Source organism: Hypomesus nipponensis, chromosome 7 (assembly GCF_054491055.1).
Source record: "Hypomesus nipponensis isolate SF chromosome 7, ASM5449105v1, whole genome shotgun sequence".
In the NCBI taxonomy this organism is placed as follows: domain Eukaryota; kingdom Metazoa; phylum Chordata; class Actinopteri; order Osmeriformes; family Osmeridae; genus Hypomesus; species Hypomesus nipponensis.
Window position 1 is genome coordinate 4,533,867 of NC_140367.1, and position 17,417 is coordinate 4,551,283.

General features: G+C 48.8%; 1 protein-coding gene across 1 annotated transcript in view; it reads right to left on the reverse strand.

The window, feature by feature from the left end:
* The window catches only part of LOC146276410 (kinesin-like protein KIF21A), a 29,933-nt gene extending 14,130 nt beyond the window's left edge, over positions 1 to 15,803 (reverse strand). Inside the window, exons 1-4 of the mRNA XM_084701479.1 lie at positions 15,481 to 15,803; positions 2,556 to 2,778; positions 677 to 859; positions 301 to 450 (exon numbers count right to left, since the gene is read on the reverse strand). Of these exons, the coding sequence (XP_084557605.1) occupies positions 301 to 450; positions 677 to 859; positions 2,556 to 2,778; positions 15,481 to 15,524 (600 nt within the window). The 5' untranslated portion in view covers positions 15,525 to 15,803. The remainder of the gene's footprint in view (positions 1 to 300; positions 451 to 676; positions 860 to 2,555; positions 2,779 to 15,480) is intronic.
* Between the last annotated feature and the right edge of the window lie 1,614 nt (positions 15,804 to 17,417).

Genomic DNA, 17,417 nt, shown 5'->3' on the forward strand with positions numbered 1-17,417 from the left:
AGGGAGGGAGGGAGGGAGGGAGGGAGGGAGGGAGGGAGGGAGGGAGGGAGGGAGGGAGGGAGGGAGGGAGGGAGGGAGGGAGGGAGGGAGGGAGGGAGGGAGGGAGGGAGGGAGGGAGAAAAATGGCTTCTTAGCTCCATGAGAAACTTTCGTTTGCTTGATGATAAATATTTATGCCCATTACTTTCACACTAGAAAACCACATTTCTCCTTGTCCCACTTGTACAGACTACAGGCTCATGATCTGCTTTCATCTCTGCACCCTCGGCCTTACTGGCCCTGGTTTTAACTGGCTCTGACCTCGGCCTCTGAGGCGATGGTGCGGGTAGTGACCCCCACAGTGTAGATGCCTCCAGCAGCGTCCTCGTGGATCTTGACGTGGGACTTCTGCTTCCTGGCCTCCATGTCTCTGGTGGAGTCGAACAGGTCCAGCACCTCCTCGTTGTAGAGCTGGAGAGAGAGAAGGGCCAGGAACACAGGAAGTCAGGACTTGCAGTAGCAACAAGGTACTTACAACGACGAAAAAACGACTAAAACGTAGAATGCATAGTTTACCAAATTCAGTTTTGTTAAAGATCACAATACCCTTTCAAGATAATCATCTACTGCCTAACCTGAGAAGGTCCTTAGCCCTAGTCTCTAATCTAACAGCACTGTGCTAAGCTTCGTACAGTACCTCCAGGAACTGGGCGTTGATTTTGAACTCGGGCACCGGCCTGCCCTGCTCCGAGGCCGCCTGCTTGCGCTCCTCAATGCCCCGGAACAGGTGGCTGACCGCCCTCGGGATGATACCCAGCTCATCCTCCCCAACGCTCACGTCAAACCCTGTGCCCATGGTGTACGTCTTCCCTGAACCAGTCTGCAGGAGAGGGAGAGGGAGGGAGAGAAAGAGAGAGACAGAGACAGAGACAGAGAGAGAGAGAGAGAGAGAGAGAGAGAGAGAGAGAGAGAGAGAGAGAGAGAGAGAGAGAGAGAGAGAGAGAGAGAGAGAGAGAGAGAGAGAGAGAGAGAGAGAGAGAGAGAGAGAGAGAGAGAAAGGAGAATGCAACAGAAAGTGGGGGGGGGGGGGGGGGTAAAGGGAATGAGAAGACATCAGCATGTTTCTTATCTTTTATTTTTCCAGCGTAAAGAGGTGTGGTGGTGGGGAACAGGGCCTGCCAGGCTGAATGGGGAAAGGTCTCGGTCTGGGCAGAGGAGAGACACAACTTGAGGCCTGCCAGAGCCCCGGCCCCTGATAGGTGGAGCCCCTGATGTATGCGAGCACCACTCTGGGGTTGGGGGCTCTATTGTCATGGCGACCACAAGAGGAATGCGATGCTGAGGCCAGAATCACACGTTGGTCCTCTGCTCCCAGCCGAAAACCCTGAAAGGGACCCTGACAGAAGAGAGACAGAGAGTGTGTGTGTGTGTGTGTGTGTGTTTGACCCACTGAACCCCCTAAAAGAGTCCCTGACAGGAAGACAGGGGGGGCTGAGAACAATGTAGCGAGGGAGGGAGAATGAACTGGGCACAGAGGAGGATAGACAGACAGAGAGAAAAAAGAGAGATTAGAGAAAGGAAAGGAGTGAAAGGCTTTTTGGCAAGGCTCCAACTCAGAGCCCCGGAGGGAGCGCTGGAAGAAAAGAAGGAGGAAAAAAAAAAAAACTAAAAATCCAGCCCACGCCAGACTAATGAAGGTGAAGGTGTTAACCAAAAGCAGAGGAGTAAATCTTGCAAGCCTATAAAGGCCTGAGGATGGGTGGTGTTGCAACATGCCCGCTGATGGTGTTGACTGAGGCTTCTCTGCCTGTTTGCTCTCCCTCACGTCAAATGGGAAAGTAGCTCCAGCTAAACTAAGAGAAGAAGAACCCACAACCACTTTTCAATTCCTCCCAGTAAGGCACAGTCAAGTGGCCAAAAGAATTGTACACAATCTTTTCCGCCGATTATCATTTAGGATCAGTGTTGCGTGTTCTGTTGACCGAGTGTCTGTCGAAACAGGTGTATGCTTTTCTCACGGGTGCGCGTTGCGGAAGAAATTGGGATTTCCTGTGTACTTACATTAATCACTAATCAATAGAACTAGTCATTGGATACTAGTTAGTATGTTCTCATGTGAGCTTGCTATTAATACGAGTAGATTGTGTCTGTGTCAGGGTTAATAGATGATCGGGGTCAGGAGAAAGTACTGGCTAAACGTCCCTTGTCATGACCACAAGGATAGCGCCAACTATAATCTCTCTAGTCTGAAAGGGGTCATGGGTTGGGAGCTGTGAATCTCTTTCTCTGCTAACGTTGTACAGTCATTATTGCCTGACTGTCACTATCTATGTTTACATTCTTGTGCCCTATAAAAGATGGTCCTCCGTCCTTCAGAGCTGAGCTGAGAGAGACATGATTGAGACCTATGCCTGGTGTTGTGTTGTCATTTATTTTCAGAGGTCTGGTTCTCTCCCAATCTGCAGATTGATAAAACTTATTAAAATCCAGAACTCAACTGAACTTAGTCCCTTTGTTTATGAAGAAACGGACATAACACTTTCTTCATCAGCGTACAACGTGGTTTGGTGTCTAACCTGGCCGTAGGCGAAGATGGTGGCGTTGTATCCTTCGAAGCAGCCCTCGATGAGCTTCTCGGTGCAGTCGGCGTAGATGCTGTTCTGCTGGGAGTCCATGTCGAACACATAGTCGTACGTGAAGGACTTGTCTTTACCCAGAATCACCTGGGGTTCCCCAGGCATCACGTACGTGCAGATGTGACATCCCTCGATCTTCTCTTTCGCCAGCTGGGGACGAATCCTGAGGGAGAAAGAGAGAGAAAGAGGGAGAGAGAGGGCGGGATAGAGAGAGAGAGAGAGAGAGAGAGAGAGAGGGTTTGAATACACATCTCTTAATGGGCCTTCTTCACAGACACATTTAGTACCATCAGCTGCTGCGGTTGATGAAAAACAGACCACTAAATTCGCTACATTCAGATTCAGAGACACATCCAAGTAGAGAGCTATTGATCTGTCCCCGCACCAGCCTCGTTGGCCTGATGTGATGACATGTTAAGTGGTGGTGGTGCACAGCCCTGGGCTGTAGGTAGTAAAACTGCTCTCCACCTCCAGGAGCACGTATAGCCCCCCTCTCAAGCAGAGCTGGCTGTGCTGTATGATAGGATCACACAGTAGAACCACTGTAGCATTTCTGATGTTTTTCTTCCCAGTTTGATGGTAATGAACTCAGAATATGCAGTTTGGGTGGACTGCAGCATCTGTGTGCGGGAGGTGATGTGTGTGTGTGTGTGTGTGTGTGTGTGTGTGTGCGCAGGAGGTAACGTGTGTGTGTTTGTTTCTCAGAGAGAAGACATTGCCAGTACACTCCCCAGCAGCCACATGCACAAAGCAGTCAGTGTTCACTGCCCCTGAGAGAGGGAGATGGAGAGAGAGGTGGAGAGAGAAGTGGAAAGTGAGGAGGAGAGAGATGGAGAAGGTGAGCTCTACTAACATGCTAGGTAAACAGTCCCACCCTGACTGGTATTACCCTCGGTAAGCTTTCTTCAAAATAAATACATTCACATGACATCACTTCCTCCTGTGCGGTTCCTGTTCCTGTTGCAGCCCATTAGTGGACTGACTGTCCCTGTGGGAGAGGGGGGGGGGGGGGGGGGGGGCTAGCGGATTCTTACACCGTCTAATGTCTGCTGTGTTTTGTGTTGGCGATGTGTTTGTGTATGTTTCAAGATGTGTGTGCAATTATGTGTGCATGCTTGAGGGTGTGTGTGTGTGTGTGTGTGTGTGTGTGTGTGTGTGTGTGTGACATCAGATCCCAGCTATTTAGCGTCCCCTCTCTGGGATTACACTGTGAATGAGAAAAGGGGAAAGAGCGAGAGAGGGATGAGAAGAGAGGTGGAGGAAAGACAGAGGATCTATTATCAGTAACATTACACCTCCAGGACATTATGTGGGGCATTCCTTGCTTCTAATGAAAGTAAAAGACTGTGATACATGGTTGGGTTTGTTGTTTGCAGATTCTCCTTCTGATGACGTCAGACAAAAAGAATAACACTTCACCAGTGTGTGAGTCCAGTCAAGCCCTGTGACATCCCCTGTGTCTCCCAGAGAGAGAGACACAGAGAGAGAGAGAGAAAGGGACAGAGAGAGAGATACAGAGAGAGAGAGAGAGAGAGATACAGAGAGAGAGAGAGAGAGAGAGAGAGCTATTTGTTGTGTGAGAAAAGAACATTGTGAAAGAGTTGTAAATAACATTAGAACTACATACAGTTGTAATTCTTGTGTAATTAGGTTAGAACCGGTTAGATCTCCCAATGCTCTCTTTGACTGCTGGTACAACAATACATTTTATTCTGTAACAGTTAAAAAAGTGCCTGCTTATTAGACACTGTGTACGTGGTGTGTGTACGTGTCAGTGAGTGACACACAGAGAGCAGCTTCATGTGGATGCGTTCCGAGGCCCTAGAGGCTGTGACTCGTGGAAACGCAGGCTGCATGGGGGCTGCTCTCATACAGACACACTCTGTGTCCACTTCCAACTACGAGCACCAAGCCCTCCATCCACTCACACAGGAGCTGCTGCTGCTGCTGCTGAGGAAAGCTGCACTGGGGGACATAACGCTGACACACACACACACACACACAGTTACCCCTAAACCTAACCTGAACACAGACCCTTAGACCTTATGCTATCTAGCACACAGGGTCTGAACCCAGGGAACATAGGGACCTTGCTCTGATGACAACCACGTGGACTTATCCTCCCTGACAACCCAGTGACCCGGCCCAGGGCTTAACCTGCTCCCTGGGGCAGAGCAGGGCTCGGGGGGGGGGGGGGGGGGGGGCAGGGGGTCTGGCCTGGGCGGTATGGAGGCGGGCTGGGCAGAGGTCGTGGTTCAGAGAGGTAGGGTGCAGATTACTGAGCACTCCTATGAGATGAAAGGTTGACACACACCCAGACGCCCACACACACACACACATGTTCAGCCATAGGAGCTCTCACACACACACACACACATGTTCAGCCATAGGAGCTCTCACACACACACACACACACATGTTCAGCCATAGGAGCTCTCACACACACACACACACACACATGTTCAGCCATAGGAGCTCTCACACACACACACACACACACATGTTCAGCCATAGGAGCTCACACACACACACACACGCACACGCACACACTCCTCCTGTGTGACAGATTCGGTTAATCTCATGTTGTCAGCTTCATTATAGCGATTCCAATGACAGCCAGGAGCAGAGCCCTCCCCAACTCTCCCTCAATCACTGACCAATCACAGCCTAAAGAATGAGGGGGACCCAGACTGATTTGCAGAGATCTACAGGGCCACATCAGGTTATATAATAGGAATGGAACGCTCCAAATCCAGCGAATGCTAGAAATATGCATGCCATTAGGATGGTAATACCTCTGAAGCAGGACAGCTCTCTCTCTCTCTCTCTCTCTCTCTCTCTCTCTCTCTCTCTCTCTCTCTCTCTCTCTCTCTCTCTCTCTCTCTCTCTCTCTCTCTCTCTCTCTCTCTCTCTCTCTCTCTCTCTCTCTCTCTCTCTCTCTCTCTCTCTCTCTCTCTCTCTCTCTCTCTCTCTCTCTCTCTCTCTCTCTCTCTCTCTCTCTCTCTCTCTCTCTCTCTCTCTCTCTCTCTCTCTCTCTCTCTCTCTCTCTCTCTCTCTCTCCAATGCAGCACCTCCTTTACAAATACGCTCTCAGTGACAGAGTTATCTGGGGCACTCTCTCTGTGGCCGTTGTAGACACAGACACACACACACAGTGACCTGGTTCAAAGGGCGGCAGCAGCATGGTCACATTTTCAGGCCCAGTCTAATCTGCTCTTAAACCAACATACTTCAGAGAGCTGCTCTCCAGCCTCTGGTCTGGCAACAGAAGCTGGGGGGGGGGGCTGACCACAGCTACTGACCCCAGGTGACCAACACTTGACGTCCTGCTGACTACTGCCCATTGGCTGACCACAGAATGGCATAGAAGGTTCTTCATATTGATATCAGAGGAAGATTTGTGGTAGTCTATGTATTATGCAGGAACTGTGGTTCAAGGTCTCCACTGAAAAGCTGATATTGTGGTACTTGAGAAACGTATATTGGATATGCTAGGAAAACAGACGTGAGTCAGCGTAATCATCGTCATTTTGCTGACTCACTGAGCTGGGAGGAGTGGCTGACTTCCCACTCTCTTCCTCACTCTGAGCCAATCATAGCAAGGTGAGATGCTGACGTTGTCCCTCTACACCAACCACAGAGAGCGCTGAGTCACTCTGCATACTGACAGAGCGCAGAAGCAGCAGTGGCCTCAGGCATCATCTAATCACCTGTCTGCTGTTGTCCCTCTTCTCAGGGCTAATCCAATCGCAGCCCCACAGACAGACACACAGGGCCATCTATCAGAACCATGAGGGAAATAGAAGCTGGACTCGTCTGGACCACAGGAGGAGCAGCACTTATTGACAGTACTGTCTACTCCACAAACATGGAGAAAGAAACATTTAGACAAAGGTCAGGGGTCCAGAGCTGTATATCCAATTCAGTAGAAAGCATTATCTCAGACAGGCAACAGCAAGGTAACAAGCCAGGACCATGCTATGGGAAACACGAGACTTTCTGCTCTTGTCTCCTGGGTGTGTTCAGAGCTGAGAGGAGGAAGGAGATCCAGAAGGTTCCACAGGGGTCCAACAGGAGGTGAACTCCTGTTATATGGGCGTGGCAGGTCTGTGGAGGTCTGGCAGGCTCCTCAAGGTTCAAAACACTCAGCTACTGATGCTGATGAGGCCTGCCAGGGTTAATGAGAGATCACCCCACACCTTGCACTACGCACGCACACACACACACACACACACACGCAGCAGAGCAATCGACACACACCCACATTCTGAACATACACACCCACACACAATGTAGACAGTTACTAAGATAGCTCCATCTCACAGCAACTGTTTTTATGTGTATCCCACGCAAACTCAGTCACACACACACACACAAACGCACCGTTCCATGCTTTATCTTGAATAGAAAATGTTGAAAGGTCTTTTTAAAAAGGGTGAATGCTGGACAGTTTCTCTATTCTTCAGGAATAGGTACCTGAAGGAAACATGATCTCTCCAAAGCTTTCATACAATATCTCTCTCTCTCTCTCACTCTCTCTCTCTCTCCCTCTCTCTCCTCTTGCCCTCCAGAACTCTTTAGAATGCCGTCTTTATGTAACAGCCGACAGGCTGGAAGAGAGGCAGCTGGGAAAGACAGGTTGACCTAGCCAGGTTGTGTAACGTGTTCTGGCCTGGGTGGGAGTGCACCAGGCCTGGCCCGGGTTAGAACCCGCCCCAGGGGCAGGAGGAAGAGGAAGGAGAGAGCGAGAAGGAAGTCAATCGGATGGGAGGATTTCACTATTCCACTGTCATCATCAGGACACGACAGGATCATTGTGTGTGTGTGTGTGTGTCACCCTCCCATTTTCCATTTCCCTTTCTTTATGCTAGTGTCGTCCGTTGTCACATGTTCACTGAGCGTGTGTGTGTGTGTGTATACTGTATGTCCTGTACAGTATGTGTGTCTATAGTGGGTTAGGTAACTAGACAACAATAAATTCTATATTTACGGTATTTACGCAAAATTCACTTATATAACGCGTATGGTCTTAAGGAGTCATTGATGCGTGCTGCGGTTTCTGTGTAGAGGGTCACTGAGTCTGCAGCTGAGGACATGGTCCCCCTGCCCAGCTGAAGACAGGGTCCCTCTGCCCCAGCTGAGGACAGGGTCCCCCTGCCCAGCTGAGGACAGGGTCCCTCTACCCCAGCTGAGGACAGGGTCCCTCTGCCCAGCTGAGGACAGGGTCCCCCTGCCCAGCTGAGGACAGGGTCCCTCTACCCAGCTGAGGACAGGGTCCCTCTGCCCAGCTGAGGACAGGGTCCCCCTACCCAGCTGAGGACAGGGTCCCTCTACCCAGCTGAGGACAAGGTCCCTTTGCCCAGCTGAGGACAGGGTCCCTCTGCCCAGCTGAGGACAGGGTCCCTCTGCCCAGCTGAGGACAGGGTCCCTCTACCCAGCTGAGGACAGGGTCCCTCTACCCAGCTGAGGACAGGGTCCCTCTACCCAGCTGAGGACAGGGTCCCTCTACCCAGCTGAGGACAGGGTCCCTCTACCCAGCTGAGGACAGGGTCCCTCTACCCAGCTGAGGACAGGGTCCCTCTAACCAGCTGAGGACAGGGTCCCTCTGCCCAGCTGAGGACAGGGTCCCTCTACCCAGCTGAGGACAGGGTCCCTCTACCCAGCTGAGGAAAGGGTCCCTCTGCCCAGCTGAGGACAGGGTCCCTCTACCCAGCTGAGGACAGGGTCCCTCTACCCAGCTGAGGACAGGGTCCCCCTGCCCAGCTGAGGACAGGGTCCCTCTACCCCAGCTGAGGACAGGGTCCCTCTACCCCAGCTGAGGACAGGGTCCCCCTGCCCAGCTGAGGACAGGGTCCCTCTACCCAGCTGAGGACAGGGTCCCTCTGCCCAGCTGAGGACAGGGTCCCCCTACCCAGCTGAGGACAGGGTCCCTCTACCCAGCTGAGGACAGGGTCCCTTTGCCCAGCTGAGGACAGGGTCCCTCTGCCCAGCTGAGGACAGGGTCCCTCTACCCAGCTGAGGACAGGGTCCCTCTACCCAGCTGAGGACAGGGTCCCTCTACCCAGCTAAGAACAGGGTCCCTCTACCCAGCTGAGGACAGGGTCCCTCTACCCAGCTGAGGACAGGGTCCCTCTACCCAGCTAAGGACAGGGTCCCTCTAACCAGCTGAGGACAGGGTCCCTCTGCCCAGCTGAGGACAGGGTCCCTCTACCCAGCTGAGGACAGGGTCCCTCTACCCAGCTGAGGAAAGGGTCCCTCTGCCCAGCTGAGGACAGGGTCCCTCTACCCAGCTGAGGACAGGGTCCCCCTGCCCAGCTGAGGACAGGGTCCCTCTACCCAGCTGAGGACAGGGTCCCCCTGCCCAGCTGAGGACAGGGTCCCCCTGCCCAGCTGAGGACAGGGTCCCTCTGCCCAGCTGAGGACAGGGTCCCTCTACCCCAGGCTGAGGCTCTCTGTTCAGCAGGGCTGGATGAGGGGCTCTCTGTGAACAGCCTCTCCTTTGTTCCCCTGTTAGGAATCAGGATCAAGGGCCTTTTGCTGTGTTATTCTCGTCAGTTCTCTCCAAGAAACAGGTTCCAACAAGTAGTTCCACTGAGACAGCAGTATAAAGAATATTATCAACACCACTGTTTTATTAATCCTGAGGGCAGCTTCTTCTCGCCTAAATAAAATCAAATGGGAATTTTTTTTTTTTTTTTCCTTAAGTGTTCATCCTAAAAGGGCCTTTGCCTAAAACACACTGCCCCCCTCCCCACCCCTAACAGACTCACTTAGCCAGAGGGGTGATGTCACTTCAGTTGCCAAGGCTGTCTGAGGATGACGAGGGGGAGTGTGGGAGAAGCAAAAGAGAACGGGTGCCGACTCAGCATTCTAGAATACCCCCTTGCTTCTCACTCACTGGCCCTGGACTGGCTTAGCCTTGGTATGGTTTGGCCTGATCTAGTCCAGTCTAGCTTGGTGTGGTTTGGCCTGATCTAGTCCAGTCTAGCTTGGTGTGGTTTGGCCTGGCCTGATCTAGTCCAGTCTAGCTTGGTGTGGTTTGGCCTGGTCTAGTCTAGCTTGTTCTGACCTGGTCTGAGAGTGGCTGGACTGAGCTGCATGCTTGAATGAGTGCTGCCGTCCACACAGGGGTCCATCCCTTTGTGTCGGGGTCACTGCCCACCACACGGACTGCTTCCTAGGTCAGAGGTCACTTTGCAGCTCTGGAGGAGGACAGGAAGAGCAGGCGGGGGCTGTCCCCTTCAGTGTGTCAGCTCAGGGGGGGGGGGGGGCTGAGGACAGACAGACAGGGGGCTGACTCCCTCCCTAACGCCTGTCACCACTGACCAACAGCTGGAAACATTCTGTTGTGACAAGAGAGCAGTCCAATAAACCATCCCATACTGGCACGCAGGGCACATCTGCTGTTGAAACAGCAGAAGATAAGAGAAGTTCAAATGGGCACAGGAAGCATGGCAGTGGGATATTTCAGATGGAAATTCCACCCGTTAATAATATGAATGTTTGACATGGCACAGTCAAGGTAATGAATGATCATTGCTGGAAAACGATGTGTGGGCCCCATTCCTCTGGTGTTGGGAGAACCAGCAGCCGGTGGCTACCAGCCTTGGCCAGGTCCTTGGAGCTGTGCCACCTGGGCTGGCTGTTTCGTTTAGAGAATCTCCACAGAACCACGGTGGTAATGTCATGATTGTGTGGTTTTGGAGCTGGTGGTGTTCTGTCCTTGTAATGTGGTCTAATGACGTAGTTTGATTCTCTCTCTCTCTCTATCTCTCTCTGTCTCTCTCTGTCTCACTCTCTCTCTGTCTCTCTATCTCTCTCTCTCTCTCTGTTTGTCTATCGCTCTCTCTCTGTCCCTCTCACTTCTCTCCCTCTCTCCAGGGACTAGTCTATGTAGGGGTTTGAGTGTAGCTCAGCAGTAAATTGAATACAGCACATTAGCTATGTAAACTGAGGAACATAGGGTAAAGCGCACACACACACACACACACAAACACTGCAGTACAACGTCACAGGCATGGGTTGTGACCTACACAGAGGTAGCCACAGGGTGTGCAGCAGGTGTAGGACCCTACCACAGTAGGCTAGCAGTCTACCACAGCCCTCTAGCTAGGTGGCACAGTAGGCTAGCAGTCTACCACAGCCCTCTAGCTAGGTGGCACAGTAGGCTAGCAGTCTACCACAGCCCTCTAGCTAGGTGGCACAGTAGGCTAGCAGTCTACCACAGCCCTCTAGCTAGGTGGCACAGTAGGCTAGCAGTCTACCACAGCCCTCTAGCTCGGTGGCATGCTGGTTATTGAATAGCTAACTAGAGTTGGCTATATCACATGACAGGGTGGTTGGCAGATGGTTTGCATGTCTTTGTGTTTCGGATCACAGCACCTTCCTCATTAATATTGATGAGCAATGGAACACAATGGCGTTTTTCCTGTTCAGAAGCAGCAGTTGGACTCTTGCTCTTTAACATAATCCACCCCAGGCCAGGAACAAGGGGAGGGGTCAAGCTCTGTTCAGACCCACCAATAGGAGAGCTGCAGTTGCAAGGTTCAGCTGACAGTAAGATAGTTATAGTAACCATTAAGATATGTTTGCTGGGCAAGGTTTGTATAGTGACTAATAGACTTCTTTCTCTGCTATAATGGATTAAAACCATCATCTCACAAAGGCTAACTCAACTGTCATCCACTTAAAATCTGCTTCTAAGATGAACCACCTGAAACTCTAGACTCTTCTACCAGCACCGACGACTGTGGCTCCACGCTTTGAATAATTAAAGCTACACTTGAAGAAGATCGATGTACAAACTCACTGGTGTGCCTGGTGTGGGCATAACTTTACGACACACACTTACTAACTCCATTGCTCAACCCAGTTTAAACTGACAGGAAACGTGAACGCTTCTTCAGGTGCTCCGTCATGCTGCCAGTATGACACAGCCGAAACAGGTGCAGGATGAATGGAAACCGTCTATATAAACATACATCTATTCACCCCACCGAAGGTCACAATAAGACTTTATTATGAGTAGCCACAAAGACGCCCAGGTCCACGCCTCTTGGCAGTTCCTGTAAACACACACACACACGCACACACTCCGCTGTCAAAGACTCAGACAGATGGACTGTTACATAAGCAGGCAGCACCTTAAGCTCTGACATGTACGCAGGGACTGAAGGTAGCACTGCGTGGAGGGAGAGGCCACCGGGCGAGCAGCAGAAAGACGCAGTGTGGATGACGTGAGGTGCCTCTTCTAAGCACGGGAGCGCATGAAGCGCATGTGACCTGTGTGGCTGCCTAGGGGTCAGGTCCCAGTCAGCGCTGTGTTTATCTGCCGTTCCACGTGTTCCCCTGCTTTCCACTACTGAGGTAATCCCACGTTCCTCTTCAGTACCACACCCGAGAACCACGTTGGGTTAAGACTTTGAGACTCAGACTTAACAAAATATGTGGTGCTTCTGTGCTAACACCCTGACACTTTCCGTGTCTTGTCCATTAAGTCCTACATAACAGCATTACTGTGATAACAGCCCATTTGAGCCTCTTGCTTTGAAGCAGGGATAAGGAACGACTCGGTGCTAACAGACAGCATTAGCCCAACAGGCACAGACAGGCTCTGTGTCTCACAACAGCTATAGTGATTACTGAACACTCGGGCAGAAACAAAAGCACCATTTCAAACTGTTAGAAATCAGTGAGAAGCTGTCAGTTGAAGTATCTTAGGAGTGCTCACGCTGATAATGCTGGTATCTCAGAAATCATTTGTGTTGCCATGGAGGTAAATCTTAATAAAATATCAACACACTGCAATGAATGGAATTGTGTGTGTGGTGTGTGTGTGGTGTTTGTGTGTGGCTATGCATACACTCTGACAACAACAATAAATCCTCAAGACTAATGTGGCGTGGCGTTGCCACGGCAAATTTGAAGTTGTAAAATACAACCGGACGATGTTTAAACATTAAAATTGATTCAATACAATACTGCTAGACATGCTGGCAGGCCAACAGCAAACATGACATCGCCAAGTCCTCAGACAGAGATTAGGATGACATTCTCTCAGGAGAGCTGCGGCCATAGAACAAGCTTGCACAAACACAAACACAGAGACCCAGCACAGAAGTACTAGACCCCTGACAATGTCATCTGGTGTGAGTGTGCGTGTGTGTAATCATGTGTGTGTGTGTAATATTTGAGTAATTGAGTGTCCGTATGTTCTTAGTAGATCTTTTCTAATTGGTGAGTGTTCTCCTGATAGCTGTGCTAGAACAGGCCAGGCCAGGGGGGGTTAGGTCTGCCAGGGGGGGGGGGCAGTATGGACTGATCAGCTTACAGACCTCCAGGATTAGTGACGAGGCACTTTCCCCGTCTCCAGCTTCGAGCAGCAGGGCCCCCAGCTGCCCAGGTGTCATGGGAGGGTTGTGGAACGTCCATCAACACCACCATTATCCCTCAACCCCATCCTCTTAACACACAATTTACCTTTTTTTACATTTATTCATTTAGCAGACGCTTTCATCCAAAGCAACTTCCAAGAGAGAGCTTTACAAAGTGCATAGGTCACTGATCATAACAACAAGATAGCCCCAAAAACATTGCGGGTAGCCAAAACATGAAGCACATATTGTGAACAAACAATCACACAGTTCCCTCGTTCACCTGGCCCCAAAGTCCCTGATTGGCTCTGCCTTGATATGACCATGTGACCTGAGAGAGTATCTTCTCCTTCAGACTTTGGGACCTGCACCAATACTATCAGTTTTGGGACTTGGTTGACGTAATCACTGATCTGATGTGAGCAGTGGATATAGCTACATATACATCTTCACAATCACCAGTCAGCTTGTAGGGTGCAGACTGTCTCAACCCCACCGACGGGAGGGAGGGGTGTGAGGCCTGACTGTTGATTGGGAGCAACTGACTAAATGAGAGAGAGAGAGAGAGAGAGAGAGAGAGAGAGAGAGAGAGAGAGAGAGAGAGAGAGAGAGAGAGAGAGAGAGAGAGAGAGAGAATAATAATTAATAATAATAATTTATGAGGAATGCTTTCTATTAGGATACAAAGGCATAGGATACAGAGTTTCACACATGAACACACACTTGTATCTGCATATACAGGGGGTCTGTTACTGTCCAGTGTGTAGATAGTGTTTCTGACTGAGCAGTGGGGCTCTTACTGTCCAGTGTGTAGATAGTGTTTCTGACTGAGCAGTGGTGCTCTTACTGTCCAGTGTGTAGATAGTGTTTCTGACTGAGCAGTGGGGCTCTTACTCTCCAGTGTGTAGATAGTGTTTCTGACTGAGCAGTGGGGCTCTTACTGTCCAGTGTGTAGATAGTGTTTCTGACTGAGCAGTGGGGCTCTTACTGTCCAGTGTGTAGATAGTGTTTCTGACTGAGCAGTGGGGCTCTTACTGTCCAGTGTGTAGATAGTGTTTCTGACTGAGCAGTTGGGCTCTTACTGTCCAGTGTGTAGATAGTGTTTCTGGAACCCCTATCCAGATATTATTTTACGATTGCCAGTATGCAATTCGTGCAACGTTAACAAAATGTGTTATACACATCAGTTATTTTCACTACGACCTGTAATGGTGAATTTGATTAACATGAAATAATATGTTTAGATAAAGAAGATTGAATAAAGAAATGCTAGTGCAGGTTGTCACGGGGATGTGCCTCTGTCCCTTTGCCTTATGATTAGCTGACCTCTGAATGTCTCTGAACGAGGGAGGGAGGGAGGGAGGTAATACCGAGTGAAAGTGAAATAGAGAGAGAGAAAGAGTGAAAGAGTGAGTGAAGAAAGAGAGAGCAATCTACTGAGACTACTGAAAGAGTGATATACTGTTGGAACAGAGAGTGATTGTGAAACAGAGAGGTTAAGAGCGATAAACTGAAAAACTGAGTTGAGAGAGAGAGAGAGAGAGAGAGAGAGAGAGAGAGAGAGAGAGAGAGAGAGAGAGAGAGAGAGAGAGAGCGAGAGCGAGAGAGAGAGAGAGAGAGAGAGAGCAGGCCAAGCAGCCGAGCCTGTTGCTGAGCCCAGACAGTGGGTAGGTAAACAATCTTAGGTCAAAGTCTGGGTGTTGTAACTGGAGAAAGGGCGTCCAGTCCAGGGAGATGGAATCGAAGATGCACAAGGCTTTGTCTCTCTGATCCACAGGTCCTTCTCACATGACACTGCATATTTACATCTTTCAAACACACACACACACATATGCACGCGCGCACACACACACACACACAGCCCTGGCTGTCACAGCTCCCTGCTCTCGGCCCCTCCTGCCATGCTTGTCTATTGTATCATAGCATTACATTGATTAGTGTATTGATTTGTTATACATCTCTGCGGTCTGGTTTGGTCTTTCTTCCCCCCTAGTACACTCAAAAGACATCATACACAGTCTTTGAAAACAACAGACCTCGAGCTAAAATCAAGAAATATTTAGCAGGAAGTAGCCTATATAATTCACAGTGAAAAGAATAGCAAGGTAAAAAGAAAATCGTTCTGCAGACTAGGCTTCTGCTGCAGCTTATCCCTGTTCATTCATGAATCCTTATCCTCAGCATGTCTTCAGAACAGAGACACTAAGTAGCCCACTGTCAGCATCAACAAAGGGATTCCACGGCATGGAAGCGATCACATTTTGGCTGCAGGATGTTGCGATTCTATTGGTTGTGTTTAATTTCTCAGAATGAACGAACTTCCCTATGCTTGTACACCCACCGTAGTGGTTTTGTGCAACTACTACGACTAGGCCTCCAACACAGCGTTTACCAACACCCGGCATGCTCACAATAAGAACAGGTAGATTTTAATGGAGAGGCGTGACCAATATGAGCATCTCTCCATTGAAGGAGCGATTCCTCAGCCTTACCTCAGGGCAACTCGCACAGTACTTTCATCCTGTCCGCTTGTCATTGTGGCAGAGGGTCGTTGTGCCTGGTCAGGCGGGATATAAATAGCTTGATTTTCTTTTTCTTTATCGGCTTACGGACAACGTCGTCCCCAAAGCGCATGAGCCACGGTCCAGCTATTCTCCTTGAAAAGAACGTATCATTTTAAAACGAGAAGGTTACTGTCCTTATATCCTCTAGTATTATCCTGTCACACCACATTTTCTGTTCAGGTAAACAACGAGCTCAGAGATCACGTCTTTAAAGACATGGCTTTATTCCCAGTATGTACTTGCTCGGAGCCTTGCGGACTGGAACAGAGCCGATACACTTGCTCGCTGCGTGTATCTCGAGAAAGACGACGTAACAAAGCCACGCCTCTTGAGCAGTACCAATCAGACGGAAAATCAACCTGAAGTCACCTTCAGTAGTTTTAAACATAAATTATCACGAGATTAACCACCCATGAGGAATTCATAATTTACCATGAAAAAAAGACAGAAAAGACATTATGGTATGGTAAAAATTGAAACAAGACGTAAATTATAGCCTATTTAGCACGAATATTAAGAAACTAAAGAGCTTTGGTTTATTACAAAAACTCAATCGTGCAAATAATGTCTAAAATTGACTTTATGCGTTTCCGATTGAAACGTTAAATCGTCACTGTGAAGATGCCTGTCGTCTAGAGCCATCATGTGGGCATCAGATGGCATGGCTTCGTATACACCTGCAAATCATCAAAGCAGGTTAATTTAGCGGAAGCACCTTTCTATCCAGCAGATGGGGGCAGAGAGATACTTTGGTCTCTGTCTCAGAGACATTTTCTGTTCAAAGTGTCCTAAATTGTTTCAAGTACATAATTAGCGTAGAAACTCTTAATTGAACAAGGGGTAGTTGCACTGAAATGTGCTAGGTTTATATACATGCTTTCCCCCGATAAATCACGACAAAAGCCTCTTTACAATTCGACTTAAACGATCACTAAGCACCCACATGAATTTTCAGAAGTTGCATGCTGGTAAAATTCCTTGCATCTCATGGCCATTGTAAGGCTTGACCTTTAGAGTTAGTAAAGAACAAACAAGATGCAATTGTACGCTTGCTTAGTGGTTCCATACTTCATTGTATTATTTTATTAACAGGAAAATACATCTTAATTTTCCAAAGTTAAAGTTGTCATTAACCAAGCACAACCATGATTTTTAAATGTATCTAAAAATACAAGTATTAATACAGTATACAGTACAATATGGTATTTTGAACAGATTTGAATGTTTTACATTTCTGATGTTCAACTGTCAAAAAATGATAATGGACAGCACAGCCTTCTCTCCAATGCAGAGTGGGACCGTGTGGTGCTGGCCAGGGGAACAGTTTGTTGTTTCAGCATAAAAAATACAGGTGATAGTAAAAGGAGCAAAGACAGCTATTGATATAGAGACAAAAACTGTTTGTCTTTCAATCCAGCATTTTGACAGACAGTGAACTGGAGTGAACAAAGCGCCCTGATTTAACAAAAGATCAGTTTGCTTCCTACAAGAGATTGGATCTTTGCTCAGCAGAATGATTGAAACATGCGTTAGTACAAATGTGGTCCCATTAAAACAAATTTTAAAACAAATATGATTGATGACAAAGTTGATGTTATTATACATACATGTTAGTTACATTCAATTGTTTTACTTACAAAAGGAATTACAAAATAATTGTATAAAGTATTCTTAGTTAGGACATCATCCATTTAGAGGAGCATACTAGCATCAGCCGACATCATCTTAGTTGCTTGTTTCATGAGTACATATTTAATTTGTATTTTAGATTAACTATATATCTTCATGTCGCAATCTTGTCAGATCTCAAGAATCATCTCATCTACTAACTTATCAACTTCCAATTTCCCTTTTTAGGCTCTGTT